The sequence below is a fragment of the Macrobrachium nipponense genome, chromosome 1, assembly GCF_015104395.2.
Source record: "Macrobrachium nipponense isolate FS-2020 chromosome 1, ASM1510439v2, whole genome shotgun sequence".
Classification (NCBI taxonomy): Eukaryota; Metazoa; Arthropoda; class Malacostraca; order Decapoda; family Palaemonidae; genus Macrobrachium; species Macrobrachium nipponense.
Genome location: NC_087200.1, coordinates 97,173,884 through 97,195,470, shown reverse-complemented (window position 1 = coordinate 97,195,470; position 21,587 = coordinate 97,173,884). Strand labels below are relative to the sequence as shown.

At 39.4% G+C, this 21,587-nt stretch overlaps 1 protein-coding gene across 1 annotated transcript in view; it reads left to right on the top strand.

Annotated features, from left to right (window-relative positions):
- The window catches only part of LOC135219502 (uncharacterized), a gene marked incomplete in the record, with an annotated part of 142,814 nt that overhangs the window by 109,246 nt on the left and 11,981 nt on the right, over positions 1–21,587 (top strand). Inside the window, 1 exon segment of the mRNA XM_064256323.1 lies at positions 5,182–5,308. Coding sequence (XP_064112393.1) covers positions 5,182–5,308 — 127 coding nt within the window.

Below are 21,587 nucleotides of genomic sequence, written 5' to 3'. Positions count from 1 at the left end.
GTCTTCCCTTTCCGTCTGAAGTATGGGATAAGCTAGCAGACCCAACTATTGTAGAATAGGGAAATATGTTGTTGACGGCCTCTAGGCTCAGAGATTCGGATCTGTCAAACAACAAAGCCCTTCACGATCTTTGAGGTCTGTGGAAATCTTGAAATGGTCTAGATCGAAGCTTCCGGCATGGAACTTAGACGTAGTCTGAAGTTCCTGATGTCAAAGCATTTCGAACCTCTCCATTCTGTAAACTTAATACACGTGATCAGAAAGGCTAATTTTCTAACCACTCTAGCTACGGCAAAGAGGGTTAGTGAGGTTTTAGCCATCATCAGAGGTTTTGGCTTTAGAGGACATAATTCGGTGTGTCCTCTAAGCCTTCTGTTCTTGCTAAGAACGAAAACCCGTCTAACCCTTAGCCCAGAGGCCTGGAGATCAAGGGGATGGCACAAATTATTGGGCAAGAGCCACAGAGAGTCCTGTGCCCTGTCGGGGCTCTCAAGTTTTATCTTGATAAAACTAAAGAAAGTCGAGGTCATTCGGACAATCTGCGGTGTTCCGTAAAAAGACCAGACTTGCCCATGTCGAAGAACGCCCTGGCGTTATGGTTAAGGAGTTCTTTTAAAGAGGTTCATTCATTATGTTTGAACAAAGATTTGAAATCTTTTAAACTGAATGCTCACGAGGTGAGGGCGCGGCCTCGGAAGCATTTCAACAGAGCATGACACTCAGTAACATCCTGAGTGCCATGTTTGAGCGAAGCAACTCTGTGTTCGCTTCACACTCCCGGCGGGATGTGAAGACGACATATGAGATCTGCGAGTCACTAGGACCATACATATCCGCAGAAATATTATTGGGGGCAGGAAGCAGCACGAATCCTATCCTATAGAAAAGGGATAGGTGTGCTTTTAATTTTATTGTATTGATTTACGGTTGAAGGGTCGGTCGCTTGAGGCGCTTTCCCTTTCTTTAGCCTAGAAGTTATGGGACTAACTTTGATAGGTTAGGTCAAGTGGTGGTTTTTAGCTTCGTTGCCCCCACAGTATGGTCAATATGGTCTAGTCACATTGTGGTCACGCTCCCGTTGACAGATCATCTAGAACTCACCAGCTATATAGGTCACTACCTTGCTGGAGACTCTAGTAAAGCAGAAGCAGACTTGGGTGACAGTAATCACGAAGTCAGCTATGCTAACAGGTAAGGAACCAAGATGTCAATCATCTGCATGTAATTTGTTTCCTAAAATCCTTCTATTCTGTCCCTTCCCACCTCCAATGGTGGGATTCAGCTATATATATATATCTGTCAGGTAAGTTTCATGAACAAAATGATATTGTTATGATACAATAAAGTCTGTTCATACTTACCTGGCAGATATATATAATTAAGTGCCCACCCACCTCCCCTCAGGGGACAGTGGTATGAAAAATCTGAATAGAAGATGGGAATGGTTCCTGATATCCGACTCCCAGCAGCGGGAATGGGTACTAACCACCTGGCCGCCCACTGCGTGTGCCGGGAGTTTTGAAATTCTGTCGGACTTCGAGAATACAGCTATATATATATCTGCCAGGTAAGTATGAACAAACTTTATTGTATCATAACAATATCATATTTCACACCTAGCAACAATTCTATAAATCAAATCCTTAGTGATAACTATATAGAGTTTCGTGTTAACAGTGTCCTGGGCTCCTTCTTGGATTTGTCAAGTATAGCTTTGGAATTATACATCACAGTGGTTAGGGGAGTTGCTCAGCTGCCGGATGATGCACATGTTGCACTCATTAACGGTATAAGCAATATGCTTTTTAAATCCATCTCTGTCTTCTTGACCGAAAAGTTGGTGGAATCATGTCCTGTTTTTAACTATCATTCGTACATAAAAATGCTCAAGAGCGTGAAAACCAGCGCGCTACTGACTTTTGGTAAGAGTGAGTTTTCCACGATGATTTTCATGCCACGCATGATGTTACACAAACCTATATAGTCACTTTTTTCGGACAGATGAGTAGGTGGGAAACTCGGGTGATGAGTTCTGTTAAGATGAGAGGAGTTCACACATACTTTCCACTCCTTATAGATCTAGCGAGTGGACTTAAGGATAAGGCTCAAAATGGCCAATAACAACTGGGTGCTGGGGGCCCACACCGACGCTCACTTAAACGATCTGAATATAGAAAAAGCCAAGTTGTGGATTGATCGGGTTACCCCCCATTATAATGCCATGTCCGCTTTAAATGCGGCTCTAGCTGTTAGCCCTATACAATATATATTTGATAAGACTTTACATAAAACATACGTTATTGGGCAGAATGAGGATTCCATTTTAATAGATCAACCTTTCAACAACTGTATACCTGAAAAGATTACGTTAGCTATGAATGGTATGCAAACGTTTTCAGGGAATTACGCGGCCAATCGTTTGTACTTTAGTGCATGCGACTTAAGTAGCATGCACATCACTGTTAATGAGAATACATTGTATAATATCAACTGTCATTTTCCTAATACTGTCATGCAATTGTTTTAAAAGCAGAAGGGCTGTTTATTGTTTTAGCTTCATCATGGAAGAGGTTGAAGATTTAATGCCGGTGAAGATTTCAGCTAGTCTGAGAATATCTATAGATCTGGGAACAGTCGTGCCTCATCCTTGCATGATTTTATTGTTCGGAGACACCAAGGGTATTTTAACAATTGATTCAGATGGAGTCATTCAGTGTGATGTTAGGGGTTAGGAGTGATGGATACGAAATTGTGACTGTTTTACAAAGTTTGCTAGGGAGTGTTATTAAATATTTAGGTGTGCTCGCTTCGGATGAAGTGGGTACGTTCATAATACCTGCGAATAGAAATGAACTGTTAGTTTTTATATCTGATACTCTGCCTTTAACTTCTAGTATTGACGTTGTTGGACACTGGGTGTGTTTTTATATTGACTGTTCACTTAGGGATACAATCTTCTTTTTTGACAGTTATGGTATAAACCCTAAAATTTATTCAGGCGGCTCCTCGACTTTTCTCCACGCAAATTTGGGATTTGTCCTTCGCCAGTCCGTAAGGCAGATACAGCCAGATAATTCATACAAATGCGGTCTTCACACTGTTTTCTTTGTCAGTTTATGAGTCATAGAGGGTTGAAACCAGTTTTGTTGTTAATGAACGTTGTCTTCTCACCGTGTCATTTCGAAAGTAATGATAGGTGGGTGACGGAATACTATTTCAATTATTTAAAAAGGGTGAAATGTTCTCATTGGAGTTCTGGTGGTAAATGGGTTGTCACATACAAGGCGCGTATGCATTCGTTAAATAAAAGGCAACAAATTTTTTTTAATATACATCATATAATTATTTTTTTTGTTTCTTGCAGGCGTTCAGTTCTTCTAAGTCCCATTATTTCTCTTCCTTAGGATGAGTGGGAAAGGAGGGGTTTTTCCACACGGGGCACAGGCAGAGGATGAACGTCATGTGGTACAAGATAATGAATTTAGAAGATTGTGGTTTTTTATTGTAAAATTGTTAAGCAGTTTGAAGTTGGTGATAAGGAGTCGTGGCGGTATTGTTTTTGAATGTGTCTCGGGAGAATCTGACACTTGTTAATGTGTAGCGGTTTATGTTATAAAAATATGTGAATGGTCATATTTGGTTTTTATTACCCTCATTCTTTATCGTGTAACCTTCCATAGAGTTTCATTGTTAGGTTATGGAGTTTAGAAATATTTTTCCATTCATACTATCAAGTGATTTGACATGTTGTGCACCTGGCAGTGAGTCACAGTGAATTTGAATGGAGCTTAGAAATCTTTTCGCTTTCATACTATCACGTGATATGACCGAAGGGTATATCTTGAGGCAAATTGGGGTTGAGTATTTCACGTGGGTTAGGTTAGGTTTGGTTAAGGGACTTAGAAATTTTTCACTTGGTGAGTTAGGTTAGGTTAGGTTGGGTGAGGTTAAGGGACTTAGAATTCTTTCACTCATATTGATATTTATGTGAAATGGTGGTTTTTTCAACCATATAGTATATCCTGAGTATAATGGGGTTAGGAATTTTCAAGGGGTCATGAAATGGTGGTTTTTTCATCCGTAAAGAATATCTTGAGCAAAATGGGGTTGGGTATTTTCAAGGGGTCATTGAGCCAAAATGGGATTGGGTATTTTCTAGGGGTCGTGAAATGGTGGTTATTTAATCCGTACATAATATCTTGAGCCAAAATGAGGTTGGGTATTTTCAAGGGGTCGAGCGAAACCACTGTTCGCCTATCCGAAGAGTTATTCATGAGCCATATTGGGGTTCTTTTCTGAACTAGAGTGAAATATTTGGTGGTTTCCCCGTGGAATTGTTAATGGTCAATGTACGCAAGGTTAAGATAAAGGCAAGCTTATGGGGTTTATTGCCTGTGAACCGAATTGGGGGTCAAGTGTTAAGGTTGAGCCGAAATGGGGTCTTTTTCCCTACTGGGGACAACATCCCACTCGACTAGATTTAGTCATGTAGCTCCACTTAGTAGTAACTGTACATTCTAGTACTAATAGTAAGGACAATTATCAGACTTAACCGTGGTTACATGGTCTGACAGTAACCCTACTTGGTAATTTATTTGGCTACGTTAATTTAATGTCAAATAGGCTTCAATAAAAAGCTTATTACAACATTCATTATTTTATTAGCTCAAAAAGCAGGCATGTAATTGTCTGCAAATTGACTGTGATCTAACACATGTTTACTTGAGGCTGTTTCAACACTGTTGTAAAGATTTTGATGAATGAAAAATAGCACTATCTTGTGAAATATGATCCCCTGTACTATATGGAACACAGTTAATGGCCCAGCTGGAAGTGGCTTTGTTGTTGCTGGTCTCTGCAGTCCCTGCTGCTGCCATCTCTCAGAATCATCGCATAACAATGGTGCTTTACGTTCACACGATCATCACTTGTCTGTCCAATCTTTCCCCTCTATATCTATGAGTATAATTCTCAAAGGTCACTGCTGCAATATAGTTTATATTTTAAAAGCTTGATCAAAATGCAATGAGAACATCATTATAAATATACCCTGATGCCATTAATAAAATAGTAATTTATTGTACCACCACTGAATACTGTCTTGCATGTTAGGAAATATGAATGAAGATTTTGATGCATTTAATTTTATATGTATTTATTGCTCACAATACTTACTTTCAGGTAATATTGTCATCTTTGGTATGAATTTAGACGTTAAGTCGGTAGATGTATCTATATCAGGGATTCATCGGAGTCACCTCATTGAGGAATATGTCTTGAAACCAGCATTTGGAGATCTGCAGTCTAAGTAAGCTATAGAAACGTGCTTCTTTTACATTGAATTCAGCTCTGAAAATACATTGCTTCCGACCGCATCTACCAAATATAAGTTATTTAATCCCTCAGACAAAGTCCAAGTAGGCGGAGTGCCTACAATGCTTTCAGCCAATTCAAGAAACGTGATATAAATGAAAGTTCCTTGTTTAAGTCAATAAGCTAACATTATTTCTTTCCCCCTTTATTAGAGCAGCGCCCTCGTAAACTCTTTCGTTTTAAATACCCTTAATTCTTGATATAGAACTCTTTACTTCGTGTTATTGGAATCTGTTCTGCTATTTCACGATCACGTGTTTCATCCAACTCCAAGACAAAATTCTTGTTTTCATTCGTATATTTAAGTCCCATTTTTTTCTAAAATTCCTAGACTCATAGAATTGACCGTTTTCTTATTATCTACTCACCTAGACCTTTTTTTTGCCCTCCATTCCTTTATACTTTCATTGTTTTTCATTTCTCCTTATATATTATTATAATTAAATTTTTGCTTGTTTATTTTCCTTCATTAAGCTTTTCACACCCATTATTATGTTAATTTTATATTACTCCTCTTGCCATTTCATCATAATCATATTCAAAGTTTAGATCCTTCGTCAGCTCTAAACATCCATTCACAGTCCGTAGAAACTGCTTCAGTTGTCAGTATTATTCTAGAGGTCCATGCTAACTCGCTTATTCCCTTACCACAGGTAATGGGACACCTATTGGCAATGGCTCATGCTAGCATGAGGCCGGTTAAATCGTAACTAGCCAAGCAACTCTAAAGTAACTACTTTCTCTTATTTGAGAAAGAATAAAAATAGTTACTCTATAAACTAAACATAAATTTTCCGAAAATTGTTAGGCCCTATCCCGTTTTCTTTCTTCCACCACAGTTTCACCTACTTTTCTTATTAATAGCTTCTTGTACAATCAGAATATAAAACATTGCATCTTTTACTTTAATGTGTCAGGAAAATGACCATTCAGCAAATGGTATTTGGCAACTATTGTCGTGAAAATCTTTACGATTGAGGTTAACTGGTGGCCAGATGTTATTGAAAGTATGGCCTACCTTAGGGACAGCTCTTGGTCTATCACATAGGATGAGGGAACTAGGCAACACTGAATTTTATGAAGTTTTATTACAAAAATAAAGAATCTGAGCCCAACAACCCTTACATGAAGTTAATATACATAACACTGTTCCCAACAGAGTACCATCACACTTTGCAGTTGGCCATCTGTCCCATAAGAAATTCACAGTTCACTTGGCTTAAATCACTTAACTAACAGGTCGGGGCGTTACATACTGTGAGGACAGGAGAGAGAGGCAGGTAACTGGGTACTGATCATTTATTACAGGTAAACACAGGCTATAACGGAGGCTGCAGACAGATATGTAGTATCCTACCTGAACAGAGAGAAACTGTGTCTGTGCCAGAAGGATTTGTGTTTTCTTGCAGACATATATACATGGATATCTATGGGTACAATTGTTGCTCATTGATGAATTATATATCGGCGGAAAGGCCAGAGAGTTCTACACACGATGATGTACAATAGAATTTAGCAAGGTGTTACAGTGGAACAAAAATAGTGGAAGGACGTTGTCCTTACAATATCTTCACACTCAATTACGTTATATGACTGAGATACAACACAATTAAATACAAACACAATTAATTAACGAAAATGCATAGTATATAGATATTTAGAATGATCTAACCAGTGACCAGGGAGAGAAAAAAAAATAGTGTGCCTTACCTTTGAGAGCTTTAGTGGAGGAGGGACGCCTTCCCGTACATTTGGTGCGATCCACGTGACCAGTTAGGCCTTCTCCATTTGCTCCTGATTTGATCCCTGGTCCCATTAGGAAGTCGCCGCTACAATTAACGTGACGAAACAATACACAGATGAGTCTCCCACGACCCAGACGAATGCAGCTCCAAAACGGAGATAAGTATGTTCCTGTTTACAAAGAACCATCACCCATTTGCTGCAGGCCATGTTTTCTAGAAACTTCCGAGTCGGGAACGTGGCAGATTTAACTTGAGGAAAGACTGTTCACTCGTCTTTTCATGACATCCTCCACCCTTTTAGGAAATTGAGGAACCTGAGGCAGGAGGGAAGGTCTGACTGGTGAGGCAGCATGCATGGATACACTGGTCATGGCCTAGGCTTGCTCACAGCATTACAGTTCGAATCTAGCTCATGACGACAACTTACATGTTTCTACCAAAGTTATCACTCTTAAATAACACAAAATATACAAATTCTACAATAAAGAAATACCCCAATACATCATTACTCAGTTGATGCAAGAAACCAACACACTCAGACAAGGGCAATGTCCCAGTCAATCAATAGTGCACCACACCAATACTGAACAAGCAATGCAATCAAATAATGCAACACATCATCAATGCAATAAGCAATGCCATCAAAGAATGTACCACATCAATACTGCAGTAAGCAATGCAATCAAATAATGCTGTAATTCATCTAAGGGCAATGTGTCGATGTTTTAAACATCGTATAGGTTATCACTGTAAAGAATGAAAAAGATGAGGGGTATGGTATGCACCAACAACGTAATATTCCTCTCTTAAATTCCAAAGAGTTATGGCTCTCCACTACAAGCATTTATGATTACAAACAATTGATTCAGAATGCAGACTGACTGTGTTCATCAGAACGAGCAAACATCATTTCAATATTTCAATAGCAAGAGATTCTCTTTGCTGATGGGTGCATGCATGTAGTTGTCATTGCCCTTGTGAATTCAAACAATGCATAAAGTCTCAACCGTTGAATAGCATAATGCTCCACACTGAGACACTTGAGAGAGAACGTTGGTTCCCATGAGTAAGTTATGGGTTACATGATAGTACATTAGAAGAAAAATAAGATAAATACATCAGTATACATATACATTTTCACACACTCAATAGCATCTGCCATCCACCCTTGCTGGATGCACAAGATGTGAATTTATGATCTACCCCTAAAACCTTCAGGTCTCTTGTCGTCTCCCAATCTTTGTAGTTTGCCTCTAAAAAAAATCAACACCAAAACACTACACTATTTTGTTTCTTACCCACTCTAACATTTTCTGTATCTGCTTAACAGCAGCTTTCCTTCTCGGTCTTGCTTCAGCACTATCCACTACTTCATCCAGACTGTTATTGTTTCTGTTCCACTCACCTCAAGTCTCTCTGTCTGTCGAGTCACACTCTCCATTATCTTCCACCTCATTTGGATCACTTGCCTCTGACTCACTTTCCCTTTCGGTTTCTTCTTTACTGAATTCCTTTTTGTCATTGTGGATATTCACTTCCAGCAGCACGATGTGTTCCACTGTTCTCAGGTGCTCCTTAACTTTAAAGAGAACCTTTACAGAATGCATTATCCTCTGGCTGTCAGGGTAAACAGTGATAATGTTGTCCAAGGGCCACTGTCCATGTTTTTGTTGTTCAACCTTTACTATTACAATGTCGCCTACGCGCAGAGCAGTAACCAGGCTCTCCATAAAATTTTGTCACTGTTGAAGTGACCTGAGGTATCCCAGTTGCCAGTATGGCTTGAAGTGTTTGAGGGCTTCAGTGAGCTGAAAGTATTTATGCCTCAACTGTTTAATTGTCAGGGTCTGGTACATCTTTTTGTGAGGGACAACTGGCGGTAGAAGTCTTATTTGATGGCCCCCAAGTACATCAGAGGGCAGTTGTTAACTACAACTTCGGCTTCTTTAATGAGGGTGCAAATCTGTTTGTTAAAGATGTTGCACTGCAAGGTAGTCTGTAGTGTGTGCTTGAGCAGTCCTATCAAACGCTCGAAGAAGCCTCTCCTCCATGGTCTTGGTGTCTGAAAAGTCCATTGGATCTCCCTCTTTCGGAAGAACCGTCGTGTGACATCCTCATCGTGTATCTCGCTCAGGAAGGTGCTTGCAGCAGGAATTGTGTATACACAAACTAGAATTCTTGATGAGAATCATTGTCGAAAGTCACTTGTTCTATTGCCTGCCAATGGCACCTTAGTTAGGGAATACTTAACTTATTTGCATCGCTGTAATATGCATTGCAGTGAGCTCATGGGTCTTTTCCATCAGGACTGTTGGTCGCCCTGACTGAGAATCAGAACGAAACAAGTCGTGGGATAGTGTAGAGCCTGTGTAATTGCCTTCACGCCCCTACCGATGCAGCCACCAACGCCTCTGCTACCCAAAGAAAGAGTGAACCTGAGTCTCCTATTCGAATACATCAGAGTGGGCCACACGGGTCCTATCCACACCACAGAGGGAGCAGGCCACATCCTGCTCATCACCTGTATGACCACCAGGGCAGTATACCTAGAGTTTTGTGGCAATCTGGAAGCTGTAACCTTCAGTTTGGCTCTGCAACGATTCGGCACGACCCATGGCGACCCTTCACTCATCATCTTGGACAACCACCAGACGTTCAGATCGGCCAGCCACTTCCTGCAGGGATTGTATGAAGAGGACGATGTCCAGGAGTTCCTGAGGAGGACTGGCATTCAGTGGCGTTTCCAGAAGCCCCAAGGACCATGGAAGGGAGGGTTCTTTGAGAGGCTGGTAAGAGTAGCGAAACGCACGCTCAAGGTAGCCTTCCAGAAGAATGCCTTCCCAGAGGAGCATGTCTGGATGCTAGTGAAGGAGGCTGAAGCCGTGGTCAATAATCAACCACTCATGGACACTGGGGACGGGCGAGAGGATCAAGTCCTCACACCCTCCCACCTGCTGCAAGTTCGCCTTATCAATCTTATGGCCCCCTTACTCTCTCCAGGAGACCTGAACCAGACGTTGACCACCTGCAAGCTCAGAGACCGTTATCTCCAGTTGACAGACACTCTGAAGGCGTTTCGCGAACGCTGGAAGAGAGAGTATCTTTCTGCCCTACACTCCAGGCACGACTCTTGGCCCAGGAAAAGGACTGATCTTTGCCCAGGAGACGTCATGCTCGTTAAAATTGAACGGTGTAAGAGGGCTGTGTGGCCCCATGGTAAGATTACAGAGGTCTATCCCGATGACAATGGGATCGTCCAGTCTGCCAAGGTGCTGCATGATGGCACAGAAACCCTGTGAGCCATCAGCCACCTTGTTACCCTGGAAATTACATCCGCCGAAGATGACGATCAGGAACAAGACGATGATGAGGATGCAACCTGGGACGAGGCGGGAGCAATCGAGGACAGCTAGGATGGGACGTACGGTATCGGGGACGAGAGCAGCACCACTGGCATCGAAGGAAAAGAGTGAGTTATGTCCAGGGAAAACGAGTATGTGGTAGAGGCTCAGGATGGACAGGGTGCAGATGATATGAAACCAGGGGCGTAAGAGACACGAGTATTATATCTTCGGGCAGTCGTCTTCAGGATGGGCGAGTTGACCAAGAGGAAGTGCAGTTTGTGCACCCTAAACAGAGAGCGGCAGTGATACAAAGAAAACAGATGAAAGAGTGGGTAAAGAACTAGTATGTGTAAGACATAGAAAATGGTGGTCATGTACAAATTATAGGAGGGACCATGAAAGGTGAGTTAGTGTCAGAAGGAGTTTGAAGGACGATAGAAAACAGCGTAGTTGTACATATTTAAGGGTAACTTGAGTAAGTGTTCTCGTGTCAGTGGATCAGACACTGCACCGGACAAGGTATATTTAAGGTTATTGCTTATATCATAATGTAAGATTATGATTGAGATGACATTGAAAGGTAATCACCTATATGTAAGTGTATTTTCAAATGTGTCTGATGTGTTTGTTCTGACTGACTTAAACGGTGAGCACTTGTTGCATTGGAGTCAAGTCGGCCATAGTCAAGGGAGTTTCCCTCCCACCCTCTGATCCTTCTGATTGCTCAGCCTTGCAGCCAGAATTTTTTCTGGTGCGGAGGATGTCGCGAAAAGGGACGGATCCCCCTTTTAGCAATAAACCTGCCGCAACATCAGGCTAACTTGAGTAAGAAGAGGAATCAATGACGAGTGCAGGCAACCATGTGACTTCTGTCATGGATATGTGTGGGGGAGGAAAGTGAAATAACTTGCCATAAAATTTATATTTCTTATAAAACTATGAAGGAAAGTTAACCATGTGTATAAGATAAAACAAAGGAAGCTTGCTTAGCAAAAGGTTTTGGCTACGGGGGTATCCCGCAAGTTAACTTGAGTTGTAGCGCATAATGTAAAACTAGAGTTTGTCATCTACTTTAATTCAAATTGCCAAATCTTGTACTTAACAAAAAAAGATGAGACACAATAGAGTAAAGCGTCGAACGGACAGGAATTGTTACGGCATGACGTCCCAAAGTTGTGCTTGAGGGCAACGCCATCCGCAGCAGGCATTTGCTTCCCAGGTACCAACCAGAACAAAAGGTAAGATGGATCGTCTTTTCCTTTCCACTTAGCCAGAGTCGTTACTTTGTTTCTTAATTATCATGCCATAGTGTAAGTTTATTGTGGGGTCTCCCATGCATCCTATGAATAATGAAGCCTAATTAGAGTTTGTATTAACAAACAAAGTGAGCAATCCGATTATGTGGGTTTTGTGTCAAATTTCTTGATATTTTTTATCTCTTGGTCTGCCTCACGGACATAGAATTGCGCCCTGTGCCACTTTAATTAATTGAATTGTCGCATTACCTTCTCGCGTGTAATTAACTTGTACATAATATGTGGGGAAATGTTTTGAGTGTAATCATAGTTTATTTTCATAATAAAAGTGTGTAAAATTGTGAACAGTGCTTCTTCAATCCTTCCACCGGGCTGTAGAGTCTAGTCCTTCAGACTTATTATTACCCAGACCACCGGACTAGAACCTAAGTAAACAAAGGGCGAATAATTCGTGACAACATATATCAGTATCTCCATTTTACAGACAATACTCTGAGGGATTTATTCTAATGATAGGTTGTAGAAAATCAGATACATTTTAGAAATGGTGAGGGAACGGTTCAAGAAATATTTTTATCCCTTCCAAAAACGAATTCTAATCAAAGTTTAGTTTTATTCAAAGGTCGACTTATATTCAAACAATATATAAGAAAGAAAAGACATCAGTTTAGGATAAAAATGTATGTGATATGTGACTGCAAAACAGGATACGTTCTGGACATTGTTATTTGTACAAGGACAGGTGTAGATATTTCAGCAAATGATCCCTTTTGCCACTCGGGGGCAGTTGTAAAGACGCTAATGGAACACTGTCTGAACAAAGGCCATTTCCTTCTTACGGATAATTACTATACTAGCCCAGGGCTAAGTACTTATCTTCATGAAAACAACATTGGCTTGGTTGGGACTGTGTAAGATGATAGAACAGGTATGTCAAAGTTCCAGAAGGGTATCAAACGAGGCAATGCTGTTTACCGGGAAAAGGACCATCCCCTCCCTACAAAATGGAGAGACCGAAATGAATTCAATATTTGCTTTCAGGCATTCATACTGGTCAAATGGTCTCCACTGGCAAACAAGACTATAGGTCAAGAGAAACCATGTATAGACCGGATGTCATTGTAGATTACGTTCGGGACACGAGGCTCGTAGACAAGTCTGACATACAAATAGGATACGTGGCATGCACCCTCAGAACAATGAAATGGTACAAAAAGGCCCTATTCCACATCATAGACGTGTGTATGTTGAATCCATACATAATTTGTTCAAGTTTCACACAAAGCAGTCCATTTCTCTGAGAGCCTTCTTCTTGAATGTGTGTAAGCAACTGTTGACTAATCATAGAGAATTTCAAGGAACCACCAAGGGAAGATTTATAGAGCCACCGCAAATGCTTTGTCTGGCACCCAGACAGGGGGTGCCAAACCCACTTCTTGGAATGCATTCCCGATACCAAATCGGGAAAAATCAGCCAAAGGACCTGCCATGAATATTCTCAAATAAAGAAGATAGAAGAAAGAAAACGGAAGCTTGTCACAACCTGGTGCCCTACCTGTGGTGTGGGCTTATTTCTGCCATGCTTCAAAATATACCACAGCCAAAACGTATTCTGAATGAGAGAGAGAGAGAGAGAGAGAGAGAGAGAGAGAGAGAGAGAGAGAGAGAGAGAGAGAGAGAGTTGTGGCGGGATCACAAGCTCAAGAAACAAGCGGGCAAAGTCCCCCCTCATAAACTTAACCACTCCAGCTGTCAAACTCACCCTCAGTCACACTTTCCTCTTTACACAAGGGAAAACATGCACGACAATTGACCTGCCTACACACAACTCCAGATACTCAGGGCTATGCTGTGCTGTCCGCTGGTTGAGGTCACTGAGACACTAACAACCATCACAAACCAATACACAACCAACAACAACCAATGACCACAACCCAACAACCAAGGACCACAACTCAACAACAACCAAGGAACACAAGCACAACACAACAACAACCAAGGAACACAACCACAACTCAACAACACAGCAAACAACCAAGGAACACAAACAAACAAGGAATACAACCACAACAAAAGACCACTGCACAAACAATCACCAACAACACAACAAGCCAACACACACACACATCATCAGCAGCAAGAAATCACAACAGCTCACCAACAACAACCCTCAACAACTCACAATAACGCCAAGAAACCACAACAGCTCCCCAACAACAATAACAACCCTCAACCATAACAACTCACATATAACCCAACAGAAACTCACAAGCACAATAAATCTAACAATACAGGCACAACAACTCCAGGTAACTAGATATTTAGATATTGAATAAATATCTAGTTACTTTACTTAACGATTTTGATTATAACCAATTCACACTAAAAAATGGATATGAGTTTCAAGAACAAATAGTTTTACAGAATGGTGATCTACATATGACCAGCTTTGATGTAGAATCTCTCTTTACAAATGTTCCTTTAAATGAAACTATTAAGATTATTTTAGATCAAAATTTTTACGAAGATCATATAACTTTTAATGGTTTTAACAGACAACTCTTCAAGACGCTTCTTGCGCTTGCTGTGCAAGACTCTATGTTTGTTTTTAACGGTCACTTTTCTCACAGGTCGAAGGAGTTGCTATGGGTTCTCCTTTGGGACCTGTTTTTGCTAACATTTTTATGTCGTCTTTAGAGGAAAGTTTTTTAACAAACTGCCCAGATGTGTGTAAGCCCACATACTATAGACGATATGTCGATGACACTTTCGTGTTATTCAAAGAGCCCTGGCAAAATAAGATGTTCCTTGATTATATCAACACACAACATCAAAATATGAAATTTACTATAGAAATTGAAAGTAACAACTCTCTGCCTTTCTTAGACATTAGAGTCAGTAGAGATAATGGTGAATTTACCACGTCGGTATACAGGAAAAAATCGTACACGGGACTTGCCAATCATTTTTATAGTACATGTTTTAAGAATTTTAAATTGATCTCCATTTACAATATGGTTTACTCTTCAAGCTGGTCACTTTTTCACAATGAAATAGAGTTTTTGTAAGTTTCTTTTCACAGAACTCGTATCCAGAAAATTTGGTTTATAAGATTATTAACAGAATGCTTTCAAAAAATTTTTTTAAGCCAACTCCCTCTTACAACGTCGAAAAGAAGAAACTATTCGCTACCATCCCTTTTATCTCAGATAATAAGTTCTTAAGTGAAGTGAAACGCATTATTGAACTAGAGTTTGGCTGCCTTAATACGCATCTTATCTCAATCAGTCCTCTTAAGACTTACACATTTTTCAACCACAAAGACAAACTGCCGACCTTCATGGGATCCAACATAATTTACAAATTTAAGTGCCCGGGATGTCCCGGTATTTAAGTTGGTTCTTGACGAAGGTTGTTGCAGATGAGATATTGCAGTCACCTGGGATATAGTTTCAGAACGGGACAGAGAATTAGCAAACCTAAATTCTCTAATATTAGGAACCATGCGTCCATATGCAGGGTTCAAGTTGATAAGAAACATTTTTCTATTATTGGTGGTACAAGCCATAGTAACTACCTCACCACCTTTGAGTATTTATACATTAAACGGCTGATTCCGTCTTTAAACTCCAACGTATCTGCTGCTCCTCTATATCTAGAATAACTGAAGTCTTGGGTAGGTCTGCAGTCTTGGTCATTCGTTCTTCCTTCTCCACTCTAACAGGTTGTTAGGCACTGGGTCTCTCCTTTACTTTTGACACATTCTTGTGATGGTTTTTTAAAGTAAAGTTAAAACTTACGTTTTTACATTTTTTTTTTATGTTTTTAATTACATTTTAATGTTACTTATAATATTTTTAATGTGTATGTTTTAATTTTACAGACTGAAGATTTCCTGAATTATGTGCGAAACGTTTTTGTAATAAATCGTGGACTTTTTTATGTGTTTGATGGACCCTGCTGATTACCGATACGATATCTCATCTGGAACCTATATATATATATATATATATATATATATATATATAATATATATATATATTATATATATATATACAGTGGTACCTCGCGATACGAAATTAATCCGTTCCGAGGCGCCCTTCGTATCATGAGGTTTTCGTATTTTGGACCACATTTTACATGTAAAATGGCTAATCCATTCCAAGCCCTCCAAAAACACCCCAGTAAATTTCATAATAAAGCTAAATTGACCTATAAACAATGAAATACTACAACAAATTGGACCATTCAATACCTAACTTAATAACGTAATGCTAATTACCTGTAAATAAAGTTTATTAGTGTACATGGTATACAAGAAATACTGTACGTATGTAGTAAAATGTGGAAGCTTACCTTTCGAGTGAGGCTATCTCCGAAAGTGGCAGCAGAGGAGGAGGACAAACGGCAGATACCAGCATACGTACGTACACTTAACTTTACGAAACACATAAAAAATGTAAGGAAAACTAAACTAAAATTTACGAAATACATTAACAAAACTGTAACACTTAACTTTACAAAAAACTAAAATAAAAATAAAATTTTTTTGTCTTTTTTTGATTTTTAAATTTCTTTTTTTACTCTTTTATACTTTACGTAGGTTTTTTTTTTTTTTTTTTTTTAACAAAATTTCAACTTCATCACCACTTTCAACTTTCTGTTTTTTATCACTTGGTTCTTCCTTTTTGCCTACTCCTGCTAATGCTAAAGGCCTCTTTAAAAAATAACTTTCCAAGGAAGATTGCTTCTGCCTACTTTTCACAATGTTCCTGAAACGACTCGGGCAAACGTCATTGAACTGCGCAAGCATACGACCTGTGTGAGCCTTTTCGGGGTGTCTTTTTTCTATAAACGATTGCACTTTATGAAAAGTGGCTAGAACATCCTTAATTTCTGCCGTTGTCATAGGGTCGCCCTCCTCCTCCTCGCCGCTGCTAGAGAACTCCTCTTGAACGACGTCATGTTGCATGGCCTCCAACTCCTTCAGGTCATCTGTCGTAAGCTCCTCTTGGTGCTCCTCGAGAAGGTCGTTGATGTTGTCCTCGTCGACGACCAGCCCCATGGACTTGCCGAGTGCAACGATCTCGTCAAGATCTGGTTGCAAAACAGTTTCAGGATCGTCAACTGTTTCTGAATCTGCAGCACCAGCTTCGCCCACGTCGAATCCCTCGAAGTCTCGGGCGGATACGGCATCAGGCCAGAGTTTCCTCCACGAGAAATTCAAGGTTCGCCTCGAAACCTCCTGCCAAGCTTGGTCGATGAGTCGGATGCATATGACGATGTTGAAATGATCCTTCCAAAATTGATGCAAGGTGAGGTTTGGGGTATCGGTGATGTCGAAACATCTCTTGAAAAGATTTTTCTTGTACAGCTTCTAAAAGTTCGATATCACTTGCTGGTCCATGGGCTGGAGGAGAGGGGTGGTGTTAGGCGGAAGATAAAGAATCTTGATGAAGGAATACTCCGCTAGGATATCTTCCTCGAGGCCAGGAGGGTGGGGAGGGGCATTGTCCAACACCAGCAGACATTTCAGGGGGAGGCGCTTCTCTTCCAAGAATTTCTTCACTGTCGGGCCGAAACACAGATTTACCCACTCGGTGAACAAAAGCCTCGTTACCCAGGCTTTTGCATTAGCCCTCCGCATCACTGGAAGCTTCTCCTTAAGCACTTTGTTGGCCTTGAAGGCTCGAGGAGTCTCGTAATGATACACCAGTCGGGGCTTCACCTTGCAATCTCCACTGGCGTTGGAGCAAAGTGCGAGCGTAAGCCTGTCTTTCATAGGCTTATGCCCGGGTAGCTTCTTCTCTTCCTGCGTGATATACGTCCGACGAGGCATTTTTTTCCAAAAACGGCCAGTCTCATCACAGTTGAAGACTTACTGAGAACTGTAGCCTTCCTTGGTCATCATCTCGTCGAACGTCTTTTTAAGGGGGCCGGCCGGAACCCCTATATATGGTGGTATAGGGCGAAAAGTGCAAGGTCATGAAAAAATTCATGGAGCTTCATATGGCAATTGAGAATACGTATACGAAATATTTCGTCAAAATTCCTCTTACTTTCGTAGTTACAGGGTAATTAGTAAACATAACTCAATAAGCCTAAAACATTCATTCGTACAAGAAAATGCAATATTTCTTCTGTTATCGTAAATTTTGATAATTATTGGCAAAGAAATTGTGAGAAATGGCATCTGTAGAGATTCTGTGGCTCGCAGAAGCGTCTGAGAAGCGAGTATCTGGTTCAATCATGAATCAGTTGGACCATAGACGTCAAGTAGATTACACGTTCGAGTTTCACCTCGTGACATTCGCTTGCTTTTACGTATGTTTATGTATGTTTCGGCAAGAAGTTCATCATGCCAATGAGGAAAAGACAAGGAAAACATCTCGCTAACATACAGACGAAGAAAAATCGCTCAAGTATTATTACAGAATATCATAATATACGCGTAGTTAGTGAAGAGAGAGGGGAGGGTTGCCTAGTAACCGGCCCCTTCTTGCCTGACAGCACACGTCACACTGTGCCCAAGGCTACGATCTTTGAGCAAAGAGATCTTCATTTATGATAAATAACATAGTTTTGGTTTTTTAATACCCAAAATGGAATATGAAATTCATAATAATCATGATTTATTAAATTGTCATTGTAAAATGAGAGTACACCTTCGAGTTTCACCTTTGACATTCTCTTGCATTTATGTTTGTTTATCTTTGTTTCGGCAAGAATGTCATCATGCCAAAGAGGAAAATACAAGGAAAACATCTCGCTAACATACAGAAGAAAATTCGCTGTAATAAGCCGAGTTAGTGAAGGGGAGAGAGGGGGTTACGTAGGAAGGAGTGCCCCATCTTGCCTCAAGCAGTGCCCCAGGCTACGATATATGAGCAAAGGGATCATCATTTATGATTAAATTATGATAAATAAAATAGTTTTGGTGTATTAATACACTAAAAAGAAATATACATTCATAATAATCATTATTTATTAACATTGTCTTTATAGAAATACGAAGGAAAACTTTGAACGCCTGTATCTCAAAACTATACTTATTGACTTTCAAAATCTATCTCCTCACTTAGTTTTGAAGCTATAATATTGGAATTTGGTATATAACTCAGAAAGACATTATAGAACAATTAAATAGAGCCCTTTTTTCCAATTTTTGTTTCGTCTTTTTTTTATAAATTTTTTCTCGTGATTTATAGGGTTTATTTTTTTACCATATTGAAAAATTCATATCTAGCAAAAAAATGACTTTTAGAAAAAAAACTCTCCATTTGATTGGAGGTCGACATCAGGTCTATATATGGTAGTAATCCCAGGTCTTAATATTAAATATCAAGGGAGGAGATAGAATTTGAAAAATGGTTATTTTCGGGATAAATTGCCCTGGCGTTACAAAACCGAAGGTCAGAGGCGAAAATCATATGCGGTTTGGAGATGTCCCAAGTCACCATATTAAGTGGTATGAATGTCAAAGTCCTGTCGTTAAAAAACGGCATTAGCCGGCCGGCCCCCTTAAAGGCTTTGGCCGCTTTCGTGTCCAAGCTGGCAGCCTCCCCATGCCGCACCACCGAATGGATGCCAGTCCGTTTACGAAATTTCTCGAACCGTCCATGCGAAGCCTTGAACTCTGGGGTTGGCGTTGAAATCCCTTCCCCTCCATCGTCTTCCGCCTGGGCAATCAAATCGCCGAAAATAGCGCTGGCCTTGTGGGAGATTGCTGTCTCCGTTATCGTATCACCAGGGATTTCTTTGTCTTTTATCCAGACAAGAAGCAGCCGTTCCATCTTGTCGTGCACGTGGGTCCTCTTGCTGGACAAAATAGTGATGCCCTTGGAAGGTGTAGCTGCTTTGATGACATCCTTCTGCTTAAGGATGGTGCCTATTGTCGACAGATTTCGGCCGTATTCCTTGGCGATCACACTCAATCGCATACCAGCTTCATACTTCTTGATAATCTCCATCTTTGCCTCCAAAGAGAGCATTCGCTTCTTTCCGTGAATTTTAACTTTCTTGGGACCCAAGACTACGTATATACTGTACGTAATTTACATATAAGTAGAATAAAGTTTTCACACAACACGATAAAGTACGTATACTGCAACGAAATCACTAACAAATTTACATTACTAAACAAAATCGTTAGACTGAACGAATACGCGTGCGTACGATAACGATGCTGCTACCGAGTGGCCGAGGCACGCCGCTACGTACATAGATGCATCATGGGAGGGATGCTGACCAATAGGAGAGAAGGATCTCATGGCGGTGACTAGCATCAGGAACCAATGGGAGAGCAGGAGGATGGTGACGAGTCTACTCAGTTGGCGGCGCGCGAGTTTCAAAATTGCTATCGGTGGTTCGGGCGAATCTCGGACTTTACAGAAACCTTTCGTATCTTGAAATCTTTTCGTATGTAGAGCCGTTAAATTTTTCGTATTAGCTTTCGTATCTCGAGTTTTTCGTAAGTTGAGCCTTTCGTATCTCGAGGTACCACTGTATATATATAATAATATATAGATATATATATATTATATATATATATATATATATAGATATATATATATATATATGATATATATATACTATATATATATATCTATATATATATATATATATATATATATAGATAGATATATATAATATATATAGATATATATATATATATATATATATATATATATATATATATATATCATATATATATATATATATATATATATATATATAGATATATATATATATAATATAATAATATATATATATATATATAATATATATATATATATATATATATATATATATATATGATATATATATATATATATATATATATATATATATATATATATATATATTATATATATATATATATATATATATATATCTATATATATATATATATATATATATATATATATATATATATATAATATATATATATATATATATATATATATAATTTTTAGGATATGCTTCACTTTCATTGCATTATGAGTAATAACATATGGGTATACATTATGGGTCTTTCATGATTCATGGTAAGTTTCGCATTCATTATTCTATTTTGTATACGAGAGAGAGAGAGAGAAAGAGTATATTTCACTTTCATTGCATTACAGTCATATTTCACTTTCATTTTATATATTTGCTGTATACAACTGCAAACATTAAGAATACATTTATTTGCGTGGTATTTTTTGTGAGCGTGCCGAGTATTAACCTTCATAGTCCGGGCTGCATTTTTCCCAAGTGTGGGGATAGGGAAAATTAGGACCAATCAAAGCGTGTGGAGCTGATCCATGACGTCACAAGCCATGCCTTTTAGCTCCCTCCTCAGTCCCATATCCATTACTGCCGCCAGTCACGATGCCGAAGAAATATTTCCTTCTCAATTTCACATTTTACGGCTTGTGTGACATATACATTTTAGTCAGATATATCTAAACATAATGCAACACTAATTTAACAACAATATACTCTTCAAATGAGATATACCGTGAAATATATTATGCGTTATTGGCTTCTCCCTCTTGATTTTCACATTGCGAATTTCTAAGTTATATGCATGAAAATACATGCTTAAAGTCATTTATAAAGAGTTGCGATAACTTATGGGATGAATCAAACAATATACAAGATGGTAAAAATGATGGTATCTGACCTGTTTGTAGGGGAAGATAGATAGAGGGAGTAGGCTTACACTATGGATTTCTATGGACATATGCTATTTCGTAGTAATGCACATTACTGGGAATTGTATAAAAGCAATATACTGATCATTACTAGGTCATGAACAGGAATCAGACTGATATAGTCTCTACTATTTACAGGGACACAGTATCAGCTTAATTCATTACATT